Raw genomic sequence first — 27,441 nt, 5'->3', positions numbered from 1 at the left:
ACCCATTTGAAGCCGCATGTAACAGATGAACATACGTTGAATACCCATTTGAAGCCGCATGTAACAGATGAACATACGTTGAATACCCATTTGAAGCTTCATGTAACAGATGAACATACGTTGAATACCCATTTGAAGCCGCATGTAACAGATGAACATACATTGAATACCCATTTGAAGCTTCATGTACTGGATAAACATATGTTGAATACCCATTTGAAGCCACAGTATGTGTACTAGGTATGACAGTGGTACATGAGCTGTATGTGGGCCAGGTATGACAATGTCACATGAGCTATATGCGGGCCAGATATGACAGTGGTACATGAGCTGTTTGTGGACCAGGTATGACAGTGTCACTTGAGCTGTATGTGGGCTAGGTATGACAGTGTCATATGAGCTGTATGTGGGCCAGGTATGACAGTGGTACATGAGCTGTATGCAGGCCAGGTATGACAATGTGACATGAGCTGTATGCGGGCCAGATATGACAGTGGTACAAAAGCTGTATGTGGACCAGGTATGACAGTGTCACTTGAGCTGTATGTGGACCAGGTATGACAATGTCACATGAGCTGTATGTGGGCTAAGTATGACAGTGGTACATGAGCTGTATGTGGGTCAGGTATGACAGTGGTACATGAGCTGTATGTGGGCCAGGTATGACAATGTCACATGAGCTGTATGTGGGCTAAGTATGACAGTGGTACATGAGCTGTATGTGGGCCAGGTATGACAATGTCACATGAGCTGTATGCAGGCTAGGTATGACAGTGGTACATGAGCTGTATGCAGGCCAGGTATGACAGTGGTACATGAGCTGTATGCAGGCCAGGTATGACAGTGTCACATGAGCTGTATGTGGGCCAGGTATGACAGTGGTACATGAGCTGTATGTGGGCCAGGTATGACATTGTCACATGAGCTGTATGCATGCTAGGTATGACAATGTCACATGAGCTGTATGCATGCTAGGTATGACAGTGGTACATGAGCTGTATGTGGGCCAGGTATGACAGTGGTACATGAGCTGTATGTATGCTAGGTATGACAGTGGTACGTGAGCTGTATGTGGGTCAGGTATGACAGTGGTACATGAGCTGTATGCATGCTAGGTATGACAGTGGTACATGAGCTGTATGCGGGCTAGGTATGACAGAGTCACATGAGCTGTATGCATGCTAGGTATGACAGTGGTACATGAGCTGTATGTATGCTAGGTATGACAGTGGTACATGAGCTGTATGCAGGCCAGGTATGACAGTGTCACATGAGCTGTATGCCTGCTAGGTATGACAGTGGTACATGAGCTGTATGCGGGCCATGTATGACAGTGGTACATGAGCTGTATGCGGGCTAGGTATGACAGAGTCACATGAGCTGTATGCATGCTAGGTATGACAGTGGTACATGAGCTGTTTGCAGGCCAGGTATGACAGTGGTACATGAGCTGTATGCAGGCCAGGTATGAGAGTGGTACAAGAGCTGTATGCGGGCCAGGTATGACAGTGATACATGAGCTGTATGCGGGCCAGGTATGACAGTGGTACATGAGCTGTATGCGGGCCAAGTATGACAGTGGTACATGAGCTGTATGCATGCTAGGTATGACAGTGTCACATGAGCTGTGTGTGGGCCAGGTATGACAGTGGTACATGCGCTCTATGTGGGCCACTTATGACAGTGGTACATGAGCTGTATGCCTGCAAGGTATGACAGTGGTACATGAGCTGTATGCGGGCCAGGTATAACAATTGTACTTGAGCTGTATGCATGCTAGGTATGACAGTGGTATATGAGCTGTAGGCATGCCAGGTATGACAATGTCACATGAGCTGTATGTGGGCCAGTTATGACAGTGGTACATGAGCTGTATGCGGGCCAGGTATGACAGTGGTACATGAGCTGTATGCAGGCCAGGTATGACAGTGGTACATGAGCTGTATGCAGGCCAGGTATAACAGCGGTACATGAGCTGTATGTGGGCCAGGTATGACAGTGGTACATGAGCTGTATGCAGGCCAGGTATAACAGTGGTACATGAGCTGTATGCGGGCCAGGTATGACAGTGGTACATGAGCTGTATGCAGGCCAGGTATGACAGTGGTACATGAGCTGTATGCAGGCCAGGTATAACAGTGGTACATGAGCTGTATGCAAGCTAGGTATGACAGTGGTACATGAGCTGTATGCAAGCTAGGTATGACAGTGTCACATGAGCTGTATGCAGGCAAGGTATAACAGTGGTACATGAGCTGTATGCAAGCTAGGTATGACAGTGGTACATGAGCTGTATGTGGGCCAGGTATGACAGTGTCACATGAGCTGTATGCAGGCCAGGTATGACAGTGGTACATGAGCTGTATGTGGGCCAGGTATGACAGTGGTACATGAGCTGTATGTGGGCCAGGTATGACAGTGTCACATGAGCTGTATGCATGCTAGATATGACAGTGGCACATGAGCTGTATGCGGGCCAGGTATGAAAGTGGTACATGAGCTGTATGCAGGCCAGGTATGAGAGTGGTACATGAGCTGTATGCATGCTAGGTATGAGAGTGGTACATGAGCTGTATGCAGGCCAGGTATGAGAGTGGTACATGAGCTGTATGCATGCTAGGTATGACAGTGGTACGTGAGCTGTATGCATGCTAGGTATGACAGTGGTACATGAGCTGTATGTGGGCCAGGTATGACAGTGTCACATGAGCTGTATGCATGCTAGGTATGACAGTGGTACATGAGCTGTATGCGGGCCATGTATGACAGTGGTACATGAGCTGTATGTGGGCCAGGTATGACAGTGTCACATGAGCTGTATGTGGGCCAGGTATGACAGTGGTACATGAGCTGTATGTGGGCAAGGTATGACAGTGTCACATGAGCTGTATGTGGGCCAGGTATGACAGTGTCACATGAGCTGTATGCATGCTAGGTATGACAGTGTCACATGAGCTGTATGTGGACAAGGTATGACAATGTCACATGAGCTGTATGTGGGCCAGGTATGACAGTGGTACATGAGCTGTATGTGGGCCAGGTATGACAGTGGTACATGAGCTGTATGTGGGCCAGGTATGACAGTGTCACATGAGCTGTATACGTGCTATTTGTCAGTGTCACTGTGCCAGTTGTGGTGCACCATGTGAGCTGCGGTGTGGGAGGAAGATGACTTACAGCAGATGCATGTGCAGGAATGTGCAGGTGGTAGGGGGGTCCCACCAGTCACGGGCTGTACACTGTTACAGCGGATGTCTTCACCAGTTGAACAGCTCTATTGGTGTAGTAGCCCACTTCACACAATGTGAGAAAATTCCACTTGTGACACCAGTTATGAAAATACCACCGATGAAGGACCTGGAACTTTGTGAATGAACAGCCAGGAGCTTCAACTCTGGTATTAACACAGGAATCCCTTCTGCCATTTTAGCTGTTTTAAAGCAGGAGGAAGCATGTTTGACGGAATTTTTTTTCAAACTGACCAGGAAATCATAATTTCAAACAGAACTTGAGACTAAATGTCGTAAGTCAATGAGGACCTCAGCTTTAACCAATATAGAAAATGTAACAAGACATGCGTGTCTGCAAAAGATCTGTTGTGTTTAATCATTAACAAATGCTTGAGATATACCACAAGCTTTGCATCCACTGTCCTAGAATGCATAGTTACAAACAGATAGAACAGGCAGTTAGCAATGGTATGTAACAGATTGTATGTCTCTCACCAGATCGGCGCCATTGCATTGCAAGCCATTTCATGTGACGGTATTTACTGACACGTCTATTTACACTTGCTCTACGTTCTTGTAACAAGAGGCTGACAGTGTCAGAACAATTGACAAAACTATACTAAAAGTGTTTAGCCTTTCACATAATTGATAGTGAATACATTTCTTTCTCTGAATTGAAGTGAGGACATTCTAAGACAACATGGCATTCATCACTGACTTTATATAATTTGTAGTTGCCACGACAACAAAAATTACTTCTTTTTTTTTTTTTAGCTAAGGTCATTTTATTTCCTGTTTTTACAGATGATGCACAAATGTGTCATGGGGCAAGAGTTTGTTTGAAACAAAATAAAAAATAAAAGTGCTGCAGGTTTTTAGGACGTTTTAACCTATAAGTGGATATTTTGAGAAAGTGCCTTCTTGTAGCATGGTAGTGGTTTCATTTCTCTGGAAATGTAGCTTGAATAAAAGTTCAAATATAATTACAGACAAGAAAGGGGTTGAATCAAGGATCCTTATAATAAACACTTTGGGTAAGCACAGCTGTGAAACAACAAAAAGAGATATCCTTGATCAGGTCTGTAAGACAATCTGAAAAATCCAATATTACTAGAAATCTGTGTTTTTCACACAATTACATAAGAACATTGTCTTGCATGTTATGTATCACACTGATTGCCCCAAGTTTTAAAATGAACTTTGACTTTGACCTCTCATCCCCTGAAATGACCTAAATTCAATTATGGTATTTGGCGGTGATTATCTGCCCTAGTCAGGAAACAAAGCATTGTGGATGAGTATAAACTATTTAAACTTTGCCACAGCGGCAGATATTTGTGGTTGGCAAGCTGTGGATGTGGAGGGAAGCTCTAGTGCATCATCCGTGAGTCAGAAACAGATAATTACAGATTATCGCACACATCCTTCACAATAATATGACAAGTTAATAACTGCCTGGTCTGCAGTGTATAACTGTATCAGGCTGCTACTGATAGGCCGATCTCTGATAGACTCAGAGATAGTTCTCACCCAAACAGTATCTCTTCCAATACAGCTTGTTCTCAGTCCATCAGTCTCCTCTGACACAGAACAAGTTGTCAGGTTGATAGTAGCTGTATTAACGAGTGATTGATTAGTGAATCAAACTCAAATGGATTACATGACGCTTGGACAATAACAAAGATCAAAGTGTGCTGACTTTGCAAGAAATAGATTATCTAAACTAAATGCCTAAATAATAAAATCTTTTATGAATATTCTCCCTAATGATATAAAGGATAAAAAACCCAATAAGTACATGTCAGTTAAAATATGATTACAAGGGTATATAGAACACCTAAATATATATTCTACTTAAAAGAAGTTAAAGAACACCTGATTCTTTCTAATTACTTTAGTTAATCTGTCATGAAAGAGTCATGACAGATTAACTAAAGTAATATGAAAGAGCCATGACAGATTAACTAAAGTAATATGAAAGAGCCATGACAGATTAACTAAAGTAATGTGAAAGAGTCATGACAGATTAACTAAAGTAATGTGAAAGAGCCATGACAGATTAACTAAAGTAATATGAAAGAGTCATGACTGATTAACTAAAGTAATATGAAAGAGCCATGACAGATTAACTAAAGTAATGTGAAAGAGTCATGACAGATTAACTAAAGTAATGTGAAAGAGTCATGACAGATTAACTAAAGTAATGTGAAAGAGCCATGACAGATTAACTTTAAAGTTATATGAAAGAGTCATGACAGATTAACTAAAGTAATGTGAAAGAGTCATGACAGATTAACTAAAGTAATGTGAAAGAGTCATGACAGATTAACTAAAGTAATGTGAAAGAGCCATGACAGATTAACTAAAGTCATATGAAAGAGCCATGACAGATTAATTAAAGTAATATGAAAAATCCATGACAGATTAACTTAAGTGATATGAAAGAGCCATGACAGATTAACTAAAGTGATATGAAAGAGTCATGACAGATTAACTCAAGTGATATGAAAGAGCCATGGCAGATAAACTAAAGTAATATGAAAGAGCCATGACAGATTAACTAAAGTCATATGAAAGAGCCATGACAGATTAATTAAAGTAATATGAAAAATCCATGACAGATTAACTTAAGTGATATGAAAGAGCCATGACAGATTAACTAAAGTGATATGAAAGAGCCATGGCAGATTAACTAAAGTAATATGAAAGAGCCATGACAGATTAACTAAAATCATATGAAAGAGTCATGACAGATTAACAAAATTAATATGAAAGAGCCATTACAGATTAACTGAAGTAATATGAAAGAGCCATGACAGATTAACTGAAGTAATATGAAAGAGTCATGACAGATTAACTAAAGTAATATGAAAGAGCCATGACAGATTAACTGAAGTAATATGAAAGAGCCATGACAGATTAACTAAAGTAATATGAAAGAGTCATGACAGATTAACTGAAGTAATGTGAAAGAGCCATGACAGATTAACTAAAGTAATATGAAAGAGTCATGACAGATTAACTGAAGTAATATGAAAGAGCCATGACAGATTATCTAAAGTAATATGAAAGAGCCATGACAGATTAACTAAAGAAATATGAAAGAGCCATGACAGATTAACTGAAGTAATATGAAAGAGTCATGACAGATTAACTAAAGTAATATGAAAGAGTCATGACAGATTAACTAAAGTAATATGAAAGAGCCATGACAGATTAACTAAAGTGATATGAAAGAGCCATGACAGATTAACTAAAGTAATATGAAAGAGTCATGACAGATTATCTAAAGTAATATGAAAGAGCCATGACAGATTAACTAAAGAAATATGAAAGAGCCATGACAGATTAACTGAAGTAATATGAAAGAGTCATGACAGATTAACTAAAGTAATATGAAAGAGTCATGACAGATTAACTAAAGTAATATGAAAGAGCCATGACAGATTAACTAAAGTGATATGAAAGAGCCATGACAGATTAACTAAAGTAATATGAAAGAGTCATGACAGATTAACTAAAGTAACATGAAAGAGGCGGATGTTCTGGAGGAGAATATAATTGTCTATTCATTCGATTCTGATAAGCTTTGAAATGAAAGAAAAAATCCAAAAGTGTATTTTGAAGCTGAAAACTATTTCAGATTTGCATTGCTGTGAAGTGTCTGAACCCATGCATTCTAAATCAGTGCTCCTGCCAATTATAGCATCACAGAATCACCTGGAGGAGGAGGAAGGTACAATTTATTATCCGTCAGGGAAGAAGGTGTCAAGCAAAGGCAAATCCCCAGACTCATATTTAACCTCAATCAAAGGAAGAGCACTAAAGCTGCAATCTCCCAGTGCGATACGTGCATTGAAACACTTACTTCAACCAAGAACCACCCCCACCCTCACCGAAATAGACGTCCCTCTGCCGACCCATGACAGGCGGTGATGGTCCATATCTTAATGAACGATCCTCTAACACAAGGGAGATAACCCTGCACCTATTCTCAGCCTAGCAGTTGAGAGTCGGAGACACTAGAGGCAGGTAATCAGGCATCCCTGGCAGCATGGGCCACTGACACTCATCGCTTCCTGTGATAGCGCCACCTACCTGTTAGAATACTCTCAAAATACTCCTAGGATAGACAGACTGAGAGGAAGGGCAGATGGGGAAAAGGAAGGTAGGAAAGACTGAATGAATGGCTCCTATGTCATTGTTTGAAATAAAGGATGAAAGTCAAAGAATACTTGTCATAAGCCTGGTGTTGAAAATGTTAAGACTTGAAAATGCTGAACAGCTAGCCTATCATTGTCCAGACAGTTGCATAGTCCTCCAAGACTGTAGACCAAGATGTCTTAAATCATATGAAGAAGATTCACTACACTGTTATTTTGCAACAGTCTATTTGATAAATTAGAAGGTAGACTCAAAACTATGATCCATCATTAAATTATCAACAGCTGTTTGTCTAACAGTTATTGGTCATGATGTGTATTTGTTTGTTTGTTTGTGTATTGTTAATAATCAGCAATATTCCAGCTATATGACGGTGGTCAGTAGTAATTGAGTCTGGACCAGACAATTCAGTGACTGACATCATGCGCATCGATCCACGCAATTAGGATACGATGACTGGCATCAACCAAGTCAGTGAGCCTGACCACCCGATCCTGTTTGTCACCTCTTACGACAAGCATAGTCGCCTTTCATGGCAAGCTTGGCTTGCTGAAGACCTATTCTACCCCGGATCTTCAGGGGTCTGTCAATGATGTGTACGTCATACACTAAGACTCCTCTTTCATTACTGGGTTTGTTCCTTCATTCATTCCCTTCAACAGGAACATCAATTGAAACCAGGCACTACCAAATATGTCTCGTAAATAACAGACTACTAACCGAGTTTGAATACCACTTGCCCAATGCACGAACCATTACCATCAACATATCTGGTACAACAAGCACTGATTACATTTGTTGAACGTGTATTCTTCATGTTAATACACATAATTGACAGAACATGTCTCAAAAGTAAAGAAGGAAGTGAGTATTCTGTTTTTACACTGTTGGAAGTTTGGACTCTTAACTAACAATAAGCTGGACAACTCTTTTTGTTCAGCCCCAGTTTAACCTATATTTGAAGTGGTAGTTTCCAAATAGATACATACATATCTTTCTGTGACTACAGTGGGATCCAACTGGATCCCAAAAATGTGTATAGCAGCGTTAGATTTTACGCCGCTTTTAGCAATATTCCAGCAATATTACAGCAGGGGGCACCAGAAATGGGCTTCACAAATCGTACCCATGTCGGGAATGGAACCCGGGTCTTCGGCGTGACGAGCAAACGCTTTAACCACTAGGCTACCGGAACGCCCTAGTATCATAGTAACCTTGGTGAAGCGTCAATGTATTTTCTTACCCTGAAGTGGGTGAAGAGGTCATCTTTATCAAAGGTGAGATAGTTGCAGCATTTACACTTGTGGATGTCGTCCCCGTGCTGGGCGATGTGGTCCTGGTACTGCTGGGGGTAGCAGCCCTGGAAGTCACACTTGGGGCACTTCAGTCGCTCCAGATCGGTCTCCGATGCCTTGATACCTGAACAACAACCAACAACATGTCATGGACTCATTGCACATTGCACATATTGCACCTTCAAATCTTTATGAGAAGGCAAGGCTCTAGGGTATTTTCAGTAAAGGACTAGACACTGTAATTAGTGCTCTGTGTAAAATCTAGTTAACTGAAATATGTTTTGAAGTTATGAATCAAGGTTGCAAGACTGGCAATATGCTCAAGCCTGGCAGTGAAGATTACACAAGGGTCTCACAATGTGCAACAAAATGATGTAAGTCAACAACTGAATCAACAACTGCATGATAAACAGACATCACAACCTATATAGAGTTCTCCCTGTCCATGAACTTTGTCTAGGCATTCAAGAACCTATGAGAAACATCCTACGCCAGTCAGAGAACATATGACAATGCATGAAAATTAACTTCTCACAGAAAACAACAGTTGTTATGTCTCCATTAATGTCATCATAGCAATGCGCTCTGAACATGATCAGCCATTTCTGAAACAGATCTCTTGAGACTCCTAGCCATTGTAGGCCGGGACTAAATTTTACCCGTCGACCATGTAAGCAAATGACCGTGCCGTGATGTAAATATCCTAGCTTGCAGTCACCATCCCTGTACACCTAGTCAGATGGAAAAGATACAGAAACCTGGTAATCTGGTTGTAGTATACGATTATGAACAGCGATAGATCACTACTTTGAATCTTGTGTGACAAAAGCGGCCATTTGCAAAAATATGTGGGGACCCCTCTAGTGCCGATACCTCATGCTATTGTTTATAGTCACAAACTTCTAAATAAGTAACTACGTATATGTAAGACTAACGAAAATTAAACAGTTAACACGCAAAACATGTGCATCCGCAAACATGTTTAGATTAAGGACTGTTTACTGTATCGCCACAAGCTGCCCCGTTTTCTACATTCACAGCCGAGTCATTGACACAGGGCACCAGTTACAATGTCTCAGTTTGACACAGAGCAATAGTTACAATGTCTCAGTTTGACACAGGGCACTAGATAGAATGTATCAGTTTGACACAGGGCACCAATTACAATGTCTCAGTTTAACACAGGACAACAGTTACATGTATCAGTTTGATACAGGGCACCAGTGACAATGTCTCAGTTTGACACAGGGCAACAGTTACAATGTCTCAGTTTGACACAGGGCAACAGTTACAATATCTCAGTTTGACACAGGGCACTAGTTACAATGTCTCAGTTTGACACAGGGCACCAGTTACAATGTCTCAGTTTGACACAGGGCATCAGTTACAATGTCTCAGTTTAACACAGGGCAACAGTTACAATGTTTCAGTTTAACACAGGGCAACAGTTACAATTTATCAGTTTGACACAGGGCACTAGATACAATGTATCAGTTTGACACAGGGCACCAGTTACAATGTCTCAGTTTGAGACAGGGCAACAGTTACAATGTTTCAGTTTGACACAGGGCACTAGATACAATATTTCAGTTTAACACAGGGCACAAGATACAATGTTTCAGCTTGACACAAGGCAAAAGTTACTATGTCTCAGTTTGACACAGGGAACTAGATACTATGTCTCAGTTTGACACAGGGCACTAGATACTATGTCTCAGTTTGGCACAGGGCACTAGATACAATGTCTCAGTTTGACACAGGGCACTAGATACAATGTCTCAGTTTGACACAAGGCACTAGATACAGTTACTATATCCCTGTTTGGGAAGCAGGTTTTGAACATAAGGGGAACCTTGGATCTGTAAGGTATTCTGCAATATTTTTCATATTTTTCAATCTTTAACATGAAGGGACACGACTCCTTGACTTTTATCCCTAATTTCAGACCAGTGATTGTATGTCAGCTCTGCTCCAACTGCAATGATACAAAGTGCTATGAAAAAGAAAGTGTTTTACTTATTTGTCCCTAAACATCTCGGTGCATACAGGGGTCTTTGTCTGCTGTTTCAGCAGATGGTAGAAGCCTTTGCCAGCAGGCTGCTGGTCTCAATGGTGTGTTCAGTGCTTAGTTCAACATAAAAACTTTTACATATATGATCAACTCCTGTCTTCTAAACATGTTCCAATATTGCAAGCTTGGCATAAAAACTTGCTGTGACTTGAGTAAAACTAATCACCGAACTTTAGAACTGCACATTTTGTCAGGGGCTCTCCATGAGGGGGCACATTTGATCAGTTCAGTGTACATATTATACATGTACTAGGATACCTTTTGTTAGTATGTCATCCACATCTTCTTAATCTAGCTGTGACAAAGGGGTACGGGTGGCCCAGCGGGTTGAGGCGCAGTAACTCTTTGTTGTGCACCTTGGCTGCCAGGATCCAGTTGGTGTAAATGAAATCCTTCTCCAGTTCCTATAAAGAACTCTGATGGGTACGGGTGGCCTGGTGGGTGGAGTGTTGCAACCCTTTGTTGTGCACCTTGGCTGCCAGGATCCAGTTGGTGTAAATGAAATCCTTCTCCAGTTCCTATAAAGAACTCTGATGTGTACAGGTGGCCTGGTGGGTTGAGGCGCTGCAACTCTTTGTTGTGCACCTTGGCTGACAGGATCCAGTTGGTGTAAATGAAATCCTTCTCCAGTTCCCAATAAAGCCTCTGACAGGCATGAGTGGCCCAGCGGGTTGAGGTGCTGCAAATCATTGTTGTGCACCTTGGCTGACAGGATCCAGTTGGTGTAAATGAAATCCTTCTCCAGTTCCTATAAAGAACTCTGATGGGTACGGGTGGCCTGGTGGGTGGAGTGTTGCAACCCTTTGTTGTGCACCTTGGCTGCCAGGATCCAGTTGGTATAAGTGAAATCCTTGCTTCAGTTCCCAATAAGGCCTCTGACAGGCATGGGTGGCCACTGGATCCAAAGCACATCAATTGTGCCCCATTATAGTGATCTTTGGATTGTTAAAGAAATACCTGTGCTTGTTGGTGTCCACCAATACCCATACCTTCGACCACATTAAGCGGACAAACTATGAAGACATAACTGAATCCTATTGAAAGCAACCCTAGCAAGGCAAGTCCCTCACTCATTCTTTCATCTGTTACACAGTGTCTCTTTCTAAAAGGCCTCAAGGCAATCATAAATAAGTAATTTGGGATCAAAATGCCATTCGAAATTATTACTCTCCAATTACACAATCTGTGACTTAAAATCAAATCGTGTTAGGTCTGGAAAGTAATGTTAACATTTTTTCTTTGTTTAACGCTGCACTCAGCAATATTCTAGATATATGATGGGTGTCTGTAAATAATCAAGTCTGGACTAGACAATCCAGTGATTGACATCATGAGCATCGATCCACACAATTGGCATTCATCAACAAAGTCAGCGAGCCTGGCCGACCAATCCTGTTAGTCGCCTCTTACGACAAGCACAGGCACCTTTTACTGCAAGCATGGGTTGCTGAAGACCTATTCTACCCCGATCTTCACAGGTCGGAAAGTAATGTTAACATATATAACATAAATGACGACAAGAGACCAGGCTTTGGGTTGGTGTGCTCATTTCAAGGAAGACGGACAAAAAGTGGCAGTTATATGTGGGAGGATTCTGATGATGCCATGACAATACAGCCTGGAGCAGGGAGACCAATGTTGTGAATTCAGGGAAAGGAACCCACAAAGGACATTTTACCACGATTAATATATTCCAACAGCTTGTTACTTTAGTTGCAGTTTTTGCTTTATATCTTTAAAATAGATATAGCCATACATGTATCACTTTGATGTATTGACAGATGGCAGAAACAATATGAAAACATATAATTGATTTGTTGTTTAACGCCACACTCAGCAATATTCCAGCTATATGACGGCGGTCTGTAAATATCGAGTCTGGACCAGATAATCCAGGGATTGACATCATGAGCATCGATCCACGCAATTGGGATACAATGACATGCATCAACCAAGTCAGCTAGCCTGACCACCCGATCACATTAGGTGCCTCTTACGACAAGCAAAGTTGCCTATATGGCAAGCATGGGTTGCTAAGATCTATTCTCCCCTGGAACTTCACTGGTCATTAACGTATAAAGTGAAACAACAACAAATAGGACTTTTTATGAATCAAAGTACGCATTGATATATGCAACCATTCTCTGATAAAGAACAAAAAGAAATTTTGAGTAAGATTAACAAAATAGATTACAAACATAAAGACGAGATGTATACAGTGAAGACTTTTTATAACTTGATGGAGTAATAACAGGATTAACTTGCATACTTCGGTACAGATTTGTTGACATGCTTTTTCTGGTGTTTTGTGTTCACTTGAACGTCTTTCCATCGGGAAAAATGATCAAAATTCATTTTCTGCACATTCCCCTACACAGCTGTATTTTTTGGAAAAAGCATATGCACTACTCAGTTGTAGAGCCACAGACCACTAAGTTCCCATGCCTCCACCTCAAGCCAGCAGATCCTGGCAACCAGGGGACATTACTCTGTATTATTAGGCTGCTGTATCGCCACAGACCACTGAGTCGCCATGCCTGTCAGCATGGAGACAATACTCAGTACAGATAGTTATTGCACCACCAACTACAAATGTTTTCCGGTATTGCCCTCCTTAAACTTCTGGTATTGTCAGTCTGTGAGTTCCCTCGACTAGCCAGGCTAGTACTTCTTCATTGCAGAAAGTTTGTTTTACTTAATTGGGCACTTTAAATCGAGTTTGCAAACACAAAAGAAAACTTATTTGACTTGAACTCTTGGTAATAAAGGTCACATACAGGATTAGGATGATACGACATGACATTGCTCACCTGTTTGGCTTGAATCTTGTAATAATCAGAACAAGGTCTTCGAGGCTACCATTGGGTACCTCCAACATCTTTATGCTAACCATCAGCTACGTCCAACATCTTTATGCTAACCATCAGCTATGTCCAACATGTTTATGCTAACCATCAGCTACGTCCAACATCTTTTTGCTAACCATCCACTACGTCCAACATCTTTATGCTAACCATCAACTACATCATCATCTTTATGCTAACCATCAGCTACGTTTAACATCTTCACACTGACCATCAACTACGTCCAACAACTTTATGCTGACAATCAGCTACGTCCAACATCATTATGCTGACCATCAACTACGTCCAACATCTTTATGCTGACCATCAGCTACGTCCAACATCTTTATGCTGACAATCACCTACATCTATATGCTAACCATCAACTACGTCCAACATCTTTATGCTAACCATCAACTACATCCAACATCTTTATGCTAACCATCAACTACATCCAACATCTTTATGCTAACCATCAGCTACGTCCAACATCTTTATGCTAACCATCAGCTACGTCCAACATCTTTATGCTAACCATCAGCTACGTCCAACATCTTTATGCTAACCATCAGCTACGTCCAACATCTTTATGCTAATCATCAGCTACGTCCAACATCTTTATGCTAACCATCAGCCACGTCCAACATCTTTATGCTAACAATCAACTACATCCAACATCTTTATGCTAAATATCAACTACATCCAACATCTTTATGCTGACAATCACCATCTTTATGCTGAACATTGGCTTCTCTTGACTTCCTAATGCTGAACATTACCTACGTCCAATGTCTAAATGCCGAACATCAGTAACCTCTCACGTTTTAATGCTGATCATCAGCTACTTGTAACATCCTAATGTTGAACATGAGATACCTCTATTTATACATGTCTTAATGTTGAACACTGGCTTCCTTTCAACATCTTAATGCTGAACATCGGCTACCTCTAACATCTTAATGCTGAACACTGGCTACCTCTAACATCTTAATGCTGAGCATCAGCTACCTCTAACATCTTAATGCTGAACATCGGCTACCTCTAACATTGTAATGCTGAACATTGGCTACCTCTAACATCTTAATGCTGAACACTGGCTACCTCTAACATCTTTATGCTGAACATCGGCTACCTCTAACATCTTAATGCTGAACATCGGCTTCCTCTAACATCGTAATGCTGAACATCGGCTACCTCTAACATCGTAATGCTGAACATTGGCTACCTCTAACAACTTAATGCTGCACATCGGCTGCCTCTAACATCTTCATGCTGAACATTGGCTACCTCTAACATCTTTATGCTGAACATCGGCTACCTCTTACATCTTAATGCTGAACTGGCTACCTCTAACATCTTAATGCAGAACATCGGCTACCTCTAACATCTTAATGCTGAACATTGGCTACCTCTAACATCTTAATGCTCAACATTGGCTATCTCTAACATCTTAATGCTGAATATCGGCTACCTCTAACATTGTAATGCTGAACATCAAGTACCTAATGCTGAGCATGCTTAATGATGAAAATCAGTTATATTTTACAATTTAGTTTAATTATTGGAAAATCTCCATTATGTTATGCCCTTTGGCAGTTTGATAGGTCCTTAACACTTGTCCAAAAGCAGTCTTGTAGCGTCTCTCCTACACAACATTGCAAGATAACTTTGTGGGACAAGCAAGGCACCTGCTGTGGAGAGCCTCTTCTTGGGCTAGTGTGTCACATTCTGGGAGAGCGGAAGTCAGTGGAGTTAATATCTTCAAACATTCCCCCCATCTCACCACCTTAGATGGAATATTTACGACACAGTTGTCGTCATTTGAAAACTAGGACTTGAACATTGAAACTAGGTTGAAATCAGGCCTGCTGTCTCCAAGGCTCAGATAAGACAGGGCCACGACTGGGTCGAACACACACAATTTTTTACACATCTTGAAATGGATAACCAATAAATCTTTGATAATGGGAATTCAAAAGCAGTTAATGTTTTATCAAGATTTCTGCATGGGAAGCATCGTAATAAACTGTGGATTTCTTGCAGTGTCCTACAGGCCGACTCCTTGTCACGGAATCACAGTTTATGTGGGTTTCCTCATGTAAATTACCCTGTCATGTTTTATACATTTATTTCATAATAGGTGAAAGTTCTAGCTGCTATGCGGGAATGAAGGTGATACATTCCAACTTTCGAATCTATCTTATGAAGCCCACAGCATCTTCTCCACTGCTTTGAATACTTTTTATTCTGGATGGATTTGCAAATCTTCTTAGTTACGTGTTTCAGCAGGGATGCAGTGTGATTGTGAGGGTCATCGCCATATCAGAATACAAAGGAACATGTGTTGTACTCAGTGTCTGTCACGTTCTGATAAAAAGACAATCTTCTTGGCATGATATGGTTAAGACAACCAAGTGAAATATATTTTTTTTTATAAAGATATTTCAGCCATACCACAATTGGGTGTATTCATACACAAAGTATCAATGTAGGGAATTGAACCAGGTCTTTGGTTGGGTGTGTGAGGCTATACGCCAAGGTTATACCGAACTGTCCCAACTGAGTCAAGCCAACAACTGCACAAAGAGTCAGGGAGGATACTGCACTCCACTAGCATCGTCTCAGCTATTTCAAAGGGATGCAGATCATTTGGTGAAACCCATAGGTAGGGTGCTGACAGACCAAGACCAACTCAAGATCAGCAGATCCTGGTCCATAAGGGACATAACTCTGTATAGTAAAGAGGCCTTTAGTTTGTTTGCTGTTAAACGCTCCATTCAGCAGTATTTCAGCTATAAGACAGCAGCCAGTAAGTAAGAATCTGGACCAGACAAACCAGTGATCAATTATCAGCAATGTCTCCAGCTGTCAGAGTACAATGACCGAGCCAATCCCCTAACCACTCAATCAGTTTACTTGCCTAGTACAAGATTCCGGGTTAGAATTGGTCTTCAGCAACCCATGCTTGTTGTAAGAGGCGACTAACAGGATCAGGTGGTCATGTTCGCTAACTTGATTAATGCATGTCATCATATCCCAATTGTGTAGATCGATGCTCATGATGTCAATAACTGGAGTGTCTGTTCCAGATTTGATTATTTACAGACTGCTATCATAGATCTGTAATATTGCTGAGTGCAGTGTTAAACAACAAACAAACAAACCTCGTACAAAAAGGTCACTGGGAAACTATTGTAACCTGGAATCGCCATAGGGGCATCGTACTAACACACAGGAATCTGGACTCTAAACTATTAGCAGTTTGAGAACAGGGTGCCATTGTACAAAACATCCTTAGCACTAGGATGATGATCGCAAGCCTATGTTAAACTAGCTTGCACTGCGGGATACAGAGAGTATGAAACAACTCAGTATAAGCCAGTTACAACTTACTATCTTTCAATGAGGTCACATGTTATTGTTCTCAGCATGTTTAGCCGCTATTTTGGCCAAAAAGTTCCCTTGAAGGTGCACTGCTATATGACATGCAATTACAGCTTGCTGATCATCTACATGTTAACAGTCTTCTTCTATGGGCGCAGACATAATAAGACATGTAAATTTATTAGTGTTTAAAATATACACTTGCCCAACAGTCCAAGACGGTCTATTTTGCTGATGGACGGTCAGTTTTGAATAGTTGCACGCCTGATGGTTGGGACTTACAGTTACTAAGCTGGACAATCCACCAGTTTATTCTCTATATATGACTGTGACGTCATATCTTTTGAGTCACAAGAAGCAATGTGACGTCATAATAGAACCGCGGTGTAGAACGAAACCTTTGCACGGCTTGCTTAGTTTTCTTTTGGGGGTGCCCACCTCATCCTGGTTCATCAAGTTGCCGTGCTACATGCTTTCAGTGCCTGTCATATGTTCGAGTGAAGTAAACGGTGTAAACAAAGTGCTTGAGGATATGTGCACCATATTGTGTTTAAGCATTACTATTCTTATGTTTAACTTTATGTTACTTTTGTTCGTTAGAAAATTCTGGACTGGCAACATCTGATCTTGACTGGTAACTTAGCCCCCCTGCCAGTTGGTTGACTGACTGAAATTTTGAGGAATTTAAAACACTGAAATTGTATTTTAAACAGTAAACACAACTTTGGAGAAAAACTGTGAATAAAGAACACATTTGGAACTCTTCCAAAAAGTGAGCGACTTGGGTTTTTTCCACTCTTGCAGCCATATTATAGCCATGTCAGGGCATGGGGAGAGCTGATATAAGCTTGACACATGTACCAATGTGGGGAATAGACCAGCTCTTGGGTTTTCAGCTAGACAAACAAACACTTTAACCACTAGGCTACCCCACTGTCTTTCTACAAAGAGCTAAATCATTGACTAGCTACACACACTCTCCACCCCCTGAAAACTGAGGTGAATGGGTACATACTTTAAATAACATGTCAACCAATCTCCATTTCTGCTGTGGCAATAGGTAACAGACACCATATTTGCAAAATGGAGTATTAAAAATTTATTTTTGCAGTTATCTACACAATTATCTGCATGATCAGTGACTTTTCTATGGTATACGTCCTACTGCCCACAGTAGATGATAAAATACATTTGTCAAACCCTGGAAAGCATAGATACCCCACTCAAACACAGTATACTGTCTCCAAAATATCCAGTCTACACAAGGGAGGTGGTAAAAAAACCCAGTGGAAATGTATTGCCTGAAAAAAAGTTTTCTGTCTGTGACCAGTTCATCTCAAGGCTCTTGGTAACATGGCTCTAGTTTCAATTTTACATTTTACACACACCCCCTCCTCCCAGCTGTGCTTCCCTAGAAACACAAATCTGGTTTCTATTTTTTGTCGTGACCTCTGCTACTCATGCCCTCGAGGTCACCCAATGCTGAAGATGCCTTCCTCCCTCCCACACATTCCCACGTGCCTGCAACTCCAGCAGTTGTATAACACTTCATAACCACTGAAGGCACACCGGCTATAGTCAGTTCTACACTAGTCTGACGGGCCTGAAACTCCAGCAGTTGTATAACACTTCATAACCACTGAAGGCACACCGGCTATAGTCAGTTCTACACTAGTCTGACAGGCCTGAAACTCCAGCAGTTGTATAACACTTCATAACCACTGAAGGCACACCGGCTATAGTCAGTTCTACACTAGTCTGACGGGCCTGCAACTCCAGCAGTTGTATAACACTTCATAACCACTGAAGGCACACCGGCTATAGTCAGTTCTACACTAGTCTGACGGGCCTGCAACTCCAGCAGTTGTATAACACTTCATAACCACTGAAGGCATACCGGCTATAGTCAGTTCTACACTAGTCTGACGGGCCTGAAACTCCAGCAGTTGTATAACACTTCATAACCACTGAAGGCACACCAGCTATAGTCAGTTCTACACTAGTCTCACAGGCCTGAAACTCCAGCAGTTGTATAACACTTTATAACCACTGAAGGCCCACCAGCTATAGTCAGTTCCACACTAGTCTGACAGGCCTGAAACTCCAGCTGTTTTTTACACTTCATAACCACTGAAAGAATTGATTTTGTTCCAGCAAATGTTTGTGTTGCGTTTGGTGAAGTATGACTAAACATTTCATTTACCAATTGTGACTTTGGCTCCCTTATATTTTTGGCTCCTTAAAATACTATATGGCTCCTTTAAAAAAAAACCCTTAGGAGCCAAGTGGCTCCCTGTAAAAAAACATTAACACTGAGGCCTGACAGACAAGTTTAATTATCTTGTACCTCGTATTCAGCAGTTATTATTAATTTTTTAAGCAGTGAAGAGCAAGTAAGGATTCACTCAATTTATAAAATACTCCAATATATTCACTGCAGAGAGCTTCCAAAAATCCTTTAGGCTTCTCAAATTGTATCAATGTGTTGAATCAAACCTTGAGCTCTGGTGTGATGAGCTAATGCTTCTATCACTGGACCACCGCAAAACTCTGGATAAACTTACAGTGTTGAGCAGAACACATCCATCCCATCACAGTGAGTAGAAGGCTTGTATGTATGCCAAGAACAGGTTTCACAAGCATGTACAGGCATTTGAAGATAGAACTGATCTGCTGTAACCTATTGATGTATAAGGTAACTACATTGATCTGGTGGTCAGGCTTGGTGACTTGGTTGATAGCATGTCATCGTACCCTGATGGTGTGGATGGTTACTCATAATATCAATCACAGAATTGTCTGGTCCTGTTTCTATCATTTAAAGGCCGAAATCATTTTGCTAGAATATTGCTAAGTGTTTTGCTTAACATAATAAACTTAACAAGTTTCTACCTACATGGTGGGTTCATCATTGCACTTATCAGATGACACATTGACCAGCTCGAATAGTGATAAGATATAATGGCAGGCCCACCCCCAAAAAGCCTGAAATTCTACCATCACACATGACATATATGCCACTAGACAAACTGTCTCTGACCATCAGGCTTGTGCCAGCTTACATCCCAGCTGTATACAGTATTAGTTGAAGGTTTCTATCACTTGAAAAAAGAATTCTAAGTTTCAATAAATGATGTCCTACAATGCCTTCATACAACCAACAACAAAACCTTGATACTGAACTTGAAAAGCTAGCCTTGCTCCAAAGCTACACAGAAAATAAAACACTTGACATTCTGGTTATCATATCTCAAAAATGAGCAAGTCTAGACAGGCTGAACACATAAGAACAAAAAAATAAATCTGATGTATTGTAAATGACATAACTGTTAATTTTTCATGATATATTAATTTCCTTACAGTCTTAAGCAAGTCTAAGCTCTTTCATTCCTCTAGTTTTAACAAATATGACATATGACAAGACGATTTTTGTCCCAGCACATGGGTGGTCACTGGCATAACAGTCACAAGGAGCTGGTAATCATCTCGACGCGTGTCTCGTATATTTGCAATTGTTACGCAAGACTGGTGCCTCCAAAGCACAGCTGGCTTGTCAGGCTATACCCCTCTTTTTCCACTTTCTGTCACCAAACACAAAGATTTTCCCAGTTTTGGAGACTTCATCAAGGTCTTATCTTGACATGCTATCCATCTATCAAACTTGTAACGGATGCCGACTAACAATGCTCATGAAATGTAGCAAGGAAAGAAACACACAGGATACTCCGGGAGATTTACAAATGGTTGACATAGCTGTGGAGATAAGGCCTCAATGATATACTTGTGTTTCCGGTAACCAAACCAAGTCCTCGTGAGGTTTAATTATCTTTTTCCAGTTATAATATCTGTAACTGGTTGTCATGAAAACAGATTTTGAAAAAAAGGAGTTATGTTTTACACAACTTGGAACAATATTTCACTATTTTATGGTGTGTCAGCTTAATATTGGAATACCTTGGTGGTCTAGCGGATAGAACGTCTGCCCGGAAAATGGAAGATCAGAGGTTCAATGCCCAGCCTCGTCATACAGAAAGACGTTACAAGATGGTATGTGTTTTTACCCAATGTAAAACTCGGCATAAAGGGAATAAAACAATGGCTGTTTGGCCTCGAGTCAATATACTGCATCTTTTGGGGGTATCCATGTTAAACTGCAGCATGGTATCGCAGTGGGCCAGGACTATAAAACTGCCAGACATTAGGGGTGTCACGATGAATCGAAATATCAATATATTGCTATTGGGAAGCACTTAAAGTAAATAAATCGATTGTTAAATCAGTTTGCGATCAATAGTATAGATTTCAGTTAGGAATATTGATTGTTTCGATTGTATTAAATATATTAATTAATAACATGCAATGCTGTAAAAATTTGTTTTTCTTTTGATCATGAGTGGTAGTAATTTACACACAAAAATTCTTTTTCTTAAATTATTAGGGTAAAGAAAAAACAAATCAGTTATATCTCAAACTTTACTTTTTATTTGTTGTTATGGTTGTCACATTCAAAGGAAACTTCAGTTCCAAGATTTAATTCAACTCTAAAATCCATCTAAAATGATACACTGTAAACTATCGATATTTATCGCAATAGTTGCTTGCAATATAAACAGTTATCGCAATACTGATTTCCAGACCAATAGTCACCCCTACCAGACATGGTGTTGCCAAACCAATGATCATTGGTCAATAAAGGATTCGGATCACATCATAGTGTCAAGAAACGCCTTCAAGACATAACTCTTCACAGCCAATTGTAGCACCTTAGCCGACTGGGCCACCCATGCCCTCTTGAAAAAAACCCGTAGAAATAACGGAAACATTGTTTTTGACATACTCCACATCACATCCACAAGGGGCATGTGAAACACAAGTTGTTATTTTGGCCTAGACTGAGATGCTGGTGGCGCTACACACATACATTCCTGGTGGCTACAGAGGTAACCAAGCATCAGATGCAGCTTACAATGAGGAATTCACATTCAGAGTTAATGTTTCAAAGCATTCCACAAAACAGAGTAGTAATACAAGCAATTGCATGAATATTCACCAACTCTTTCTCAACACTTGACATGGAACCTCCATGGGGCGTTCCCCCTCCCCGGACAGAATAGTTCCCCAGCACTCGATGTGACTAGAATGAGGATTGAGTGGTCACAGTATGTGGCCAGGCTGGTGGCATGTCAAAAGTACCAAAACAGGGTGGAATATAGCTCCTGCTGTCCAGGATGTCCGAACGTTTCAAGAAAATAATTCATTTTTGAAGGAGCCAAGATTTAATAGAACATAGTTTGCATTGCTACTTTAATTGTTAATTAATGATACTTTTGATACCTTTGAAACTAGATGTAAAACACTATTACTACCATGACTACCCATGGGGAATTGTCCCTAGCAATGATGCTTGTCGTATCGGGTGGTCAGGCTCTGTGACTTTCATAATATTATTCATAATATCAATCACAGGATTGTCTAGTCCAGACTAATTATTTACAGGCTGCCACTGCTGCTGCTACTACTACTACTACTACTACTACTACCACTGCTTCTACTACTACTACTTTTGCTTCTACTACTACTACTACTGCTACTACTACTACTACCACTAACACTGCTACTACTACTACTACTACTACTACCACTAACACTGCTGCTACTACTACCACTGCTGCTACTACTACCACTACTTTTGCTACAACTACTGCTACAACTACTACTGCTAATCCTTCTCCTACAACTACTTCCACTACTACCAAAGCTACTATAACCACCCCACCTTCAACAACTGCTGCTACAGCTACACCCCCAACTACACAGTACAGCTCCCACACCACCAACACTCCGGCCCAGCTAGCCAAGCAGTCATCATAGTGAAATCCGAACTGACAAAGACTCCCAAATGTTCACAAATCAGCAGCAAATGATAATCTGTGAAACACTTATGATTGCATTCCACAGTAGGTCAGTAAACCCCCTTCTATCTGCCAGGCTGAGTCTCATTACAAGGTATACACAAGCAGTGGAGGAGGAGGGTCAATGCCATACCAACACACTCATCAGGCATCTTCAGAGTTCAACAGGCACTGGGAACCACTTTTTTGCTCATTTTTTTGACAAGTGGTAGAGATTTGATGATAAGTCGAGGGGCTACAAATGAATGGATGACTGGAAGGGGGGGGGCTGAGTACAGAATACAACATCTGTGACGGCATAATGGCTACCATAGTTCCTCTGAGAACGCCACAGCCAACACCTTAGGGCGGATGGTAAAACTGCTGTATGGCACTCAGTAAACACAGTGTATGTTCTAGATTTCCTCATTCCAGCAAGGCAAACAAACACAATTATCATCCATCCATCAACTAAATATTAACAGTGAACATGATGATATCTGAATTGTTTACATAAATAATTACGTTTCAGCAAAAAATTTGAAATGTATTTTTAATCATAATCTTTGTAACATCGGACGAAAAATACCATTCTGACAGGCTGATGCAGTGATCAAAATGTATTCCTCTACAGTACTTGAATCTAGATGCCCCCTATATTTTAACTCTTAAAGGTAGAGTTATGAGAAGGGCCCCTTTTAATTCATGCTTGACAATGCTTCAGTTTGTTTGTTGTTTAACGCCTCACTCAGCATTATTCCAGTTATATGAAGGCAGTCTGTAAATAATCAAGTCTGGACCAGACAATCCAGTGATTGACATCATGAGCATTGATCTCATAATTGGGACGCGATGACTTTGCATCAACCAAGTCAGTGAGCCTGACTACCCTATCCCATTAGCCTCTTATGACAAGCATAGTCACCTTTTACGGCAAGTATGGTTGCTGATGACCTATTCACTGCTGTGTGATGTAGAAAATGTGCTGAATAAGTTGGAGAGGCTATATACTACTCTTTGCGAATATTCAAGCCCAATCACTGTAGGGACCCCCAAGAATTGGCTTCACACAGTTCCAGTGTGGGGAATCAAACCTAGGTAATGTGTGTCATGAGCCAACACCCATACCAATTGGCTACCCCACTGCCTACTGACTGATAAGGAACATCAACATGCAAGGATTATGGCCACTGCTGCTTCTGTTAGGATTCCCTTGGCTGTGTGGGGAATCAGTCCCTAGTACTCATCAAGCTTGTCTCCCTCCATATGGGGAATCAGTCCCTAGTACTCATCAAGCTTGTCTCCATGTGGGGAATCAGTCCCTAGTACTCATCAAGCTTGTCTCCCTCCATGTGGAGAATCAGTCCCTAGTACTCATCAAGCTTGTCTCCCTCCATGTGGGGAATCAGTCCCTAGTACTCATCAAGCTTGTCTCCCTCCATGTGGGGAATCAGTCCCTAGTACTCATCAAGCTTGTCTCCCTCCATATGGGGAATCAGTCCCTAGTACTCATCAAGCTTGTCTCCGTGTGGGGAATCAGTCCCTAGTACTCATCAAGCTTGTCTTCCTCCATATGGGGAATCAGTCCCTAGTACTCATCATGCTTGTCTCCACGCGGGGATTCTAGGGCAGGACATGTCTCCAGTTGCCCATACTTGTCTCTGTGTGGAAAATCTAGAGCAGAACAGGTCCCCAGTAGCCGATATGCTCGTCTCTGTGTGGGGACTTGGAGGCAGAACATGATTCTAGTACCCTATGCCTGTGTCCATGTTTGCAGTACCCAGTACCCTATGCCTGTGTCCATGTTTGCAGTACCCAATGTTTGTCATAAGTGACTATAAAAAAAATAAGGACTGAGTGGAACAAAATAGTGACAAGTATTTTTGTGTACCCAAACAACATGGATGACTGCTCTAGCTATCAATCAGCAGTTTGCCTGGCAATGACATGATGAAATACAGGCTGCCATGCTACAGGTGGAATATTTATGACTCTCTTTCTATTAGGAAATGTACGGTCCTGCAGAAGCAGAAGCAATCCCTTCCTGCTGGCTGCCATCAGAGGGTATTAAGTGACAACCATCTTACTAGCAGCAGGGGCTGAAGCTGCAGTTGGTGTGGCCTACACCTTCTGGCTTGAGATTGAATGTCAGAGGAACACTGATCACCGGTCCACTTCATTCAGAGCTGATTCACGGGGCGGCTTCCCCTGCTTGCAGCATGGACTTCATTGTACTGGAAGACACTTGCTGCTGTTGGCCCTTCAAACCAGTGGCAACCAGAGCAGTTCAGGATATGGACTCGAGTGGAGTGACAACTTGGAATACATGATGCTACCACGGAATCGTATCAAATAGATGAGACTTTGAAACCTATGTGCGTCATATAAAGTCAAAATAAGGAAGAGATAAGGAAAATGTTGATAAATTGAAAAGGAAAGGACATCAGTTATCTCAATTTCACATATTTGAGGAGTGAGTCATTGACAAAATAAAGTGGTCATTCTCTTCATGCAATTGTAGCCTCAGGTTACAAGAGAATTTGTTTGTGCTTCATCAAATCCACATCTACCTGATATAATAGAAACCCATGTCGTCATCTACATAATTTACAAAAACAAATTCAGTATGATTTTCTGTTATTAGCTGACAAGCCTCATAACAAAACACTACATATAGAGTCGAGAACTAGAGCCCAAACTGACTACCCGGGTACCCACCCCCCTATTACCCGACCCTACCAGGGTATCCGCTGTAGGTCTCAAGAGATAGGTACAAATGTCCGATTGGGATTAGTTTGACTGTAGCCCTGGCAAAATGTATATAGATACGCTCATACAACGATCTGGTCATGCATACACTGAAGTTGAATGAAGTTTTATCTTTATTCAAACATATAAATTCAGAAGGAATGCATGCAGAGTCAGAAAGAAATGTGAACATTAGTCACTTATAGTGTAACTGTGGAAGTTCTAGATAATTTTTGCCATTAAACAATATATTACGTGACTAATCACGGATCCGGGCAATCCTGTGGGTACCCGGGCCTACGTACGAACCACCCGACCCGAGTACTCGAGTTACCCGTCCCAGAACTAATAGAGACAAAGCACAACAAGAATCAGTTTGAGAGATAGTGAGTGAGTATGTTTTTACGCCACTTTTAGCGATATTCCAGCAATATCACAGCGGGAGACACCAGAAATGAGCTTAACACACTGTACCCATGGGCTACCAGACCGACCCCAGTATGAGAGAGACAAGTTGTGCAGCATCAGAATAACCAGGACCGTTTCTGTGATAGCAACACATCACAAGTCAAATGTACACACCACAATAAACACCCTCCCTTCACTAACAGATTTCCATTCATATCGCAACCAAAATGGCATCAAGGAATTGACCAATGGTCTAACTGCATGTCTAATAGCTGGGCCAATATCAAGATGGGTTCGTATATCCAGAGACCATATATCGGTATATGGTCTCTGGTATATCTGATTCTCCTCACTAATAAATGATCATTGGTTTGCAGTAAACTTCAGTGACCTGCATCAGTGCATGGTGACAAGCCATGATATAAATGATAAACTGTTTCAAGCAGCTTTCCTCCCATCTCAGTGTTCCATCAATAATCCCGCTTCATCACTCCCACTCCACACCATGTGGCCAAACCTTTCCCTCCATGGAGCACTCCTGGGACGTACATTACACAGGCCAGTGATAACACAAACCTTACTCAACCGACCAATCACTTACTTAAACCCATTTAAAACACACTTTGAAGGATCCAGGCCAATCTGGTTTTGATTTTTGTCAAAGCAAATTTTCAGTATGGTGAAAATAGGCCAGGGGTGACATGAACTCGCAGTTTGATATTTGATTACATCAAAAACGAAAACATTATCCGAAAATTAGATTCATTAACTTGTTTGGAGAACTGATTATTCTAGAGTTTTGAAAATAAATGTTTCAAGAACCTACTGTGGGTCTACTCCTATGACAGGGAGACACACTGTCATGCCACACTGCTGGGACCCTGCAAAACAACCCAATGAAATACATGCCTGATTTTTAATTCCCATCCATTAACTGCCCACAGCTACTAGTAATTAGGGCCCGACCATTTGATATTTTCAGAAGGGGTGATGATTTTGTATTGAGATTACATATTTTTTCAGCTTCAGCTACAAAACCAGATATTTTTTTTATTCTAACCTACGATCCTGATTTTTCTATTTTAGAAAAACACCTTGCAACAATCTAATTTTTGTGGCAGGCAATTTCATTTTTTTTTTCAACAGAGTGAAGCTCCTCCCCCATTAAGTATGATTTTAAGCCGATTTAAGCAATATCATGGTGGGGGACAACACAAACGGGCTTCATGCCTTGTACCCATGTCGGAAATCAAACCCGGGTCTTTGGCGTGATGAGCGAATGCCCTAACCACCAGGCTACCCGACCCCCCCATTAAGCAGAGAACACTTCTGTCCAGTTTTCGATGTCTATGGCAATACTCCAACAAAATCATGGCAGGGGGCGCCACAAATGGGCTTCATGTGTAC

General features: G+C 41.2%; 1 protein-coding gene across 1 annotated transcript in view; it reads right to left on the bottom strand.

Moving 5' to 3' along the window:
* The window catches only part of LOC124137163, a 105,453-nt gene that overhangs the window by 55,502 nt on the left and 22,510 nt on the right, over nt 1–27,441 (bottom strand). Inside the window, exon 11 of the mRNA XM_046503360.2 lies at nt 8,638–8,813. Coding sequence (XP_046359316.2) covers nt 8,638–8,813 — 176 coding nt within the window. The remainder of the gene's footprint in view (nt 1–8,637; nt 8,814–27,441) is intronic.

Source organism: Haliotis rufescens, unplaced genomic scaffold, assembly GCF_023055435.1.
Source record: "Haliotis rufescens isolate VD_foot unplaced genomic scaffold, xgHalRufe1.0.p SCAF_5, whole genome shotgun sequence".
Taxonomy (NCBI): Eukaryota; Metazoa; Mollusca; class Gastropoda; order Lepetellida; family Haliotidae; genus Haliotis; species Haliotis rufescens.
Note: the sequence above shows the minus strand (reverse complement) of the source record. Positions and strands in the feature narration are given on the sequence as shown.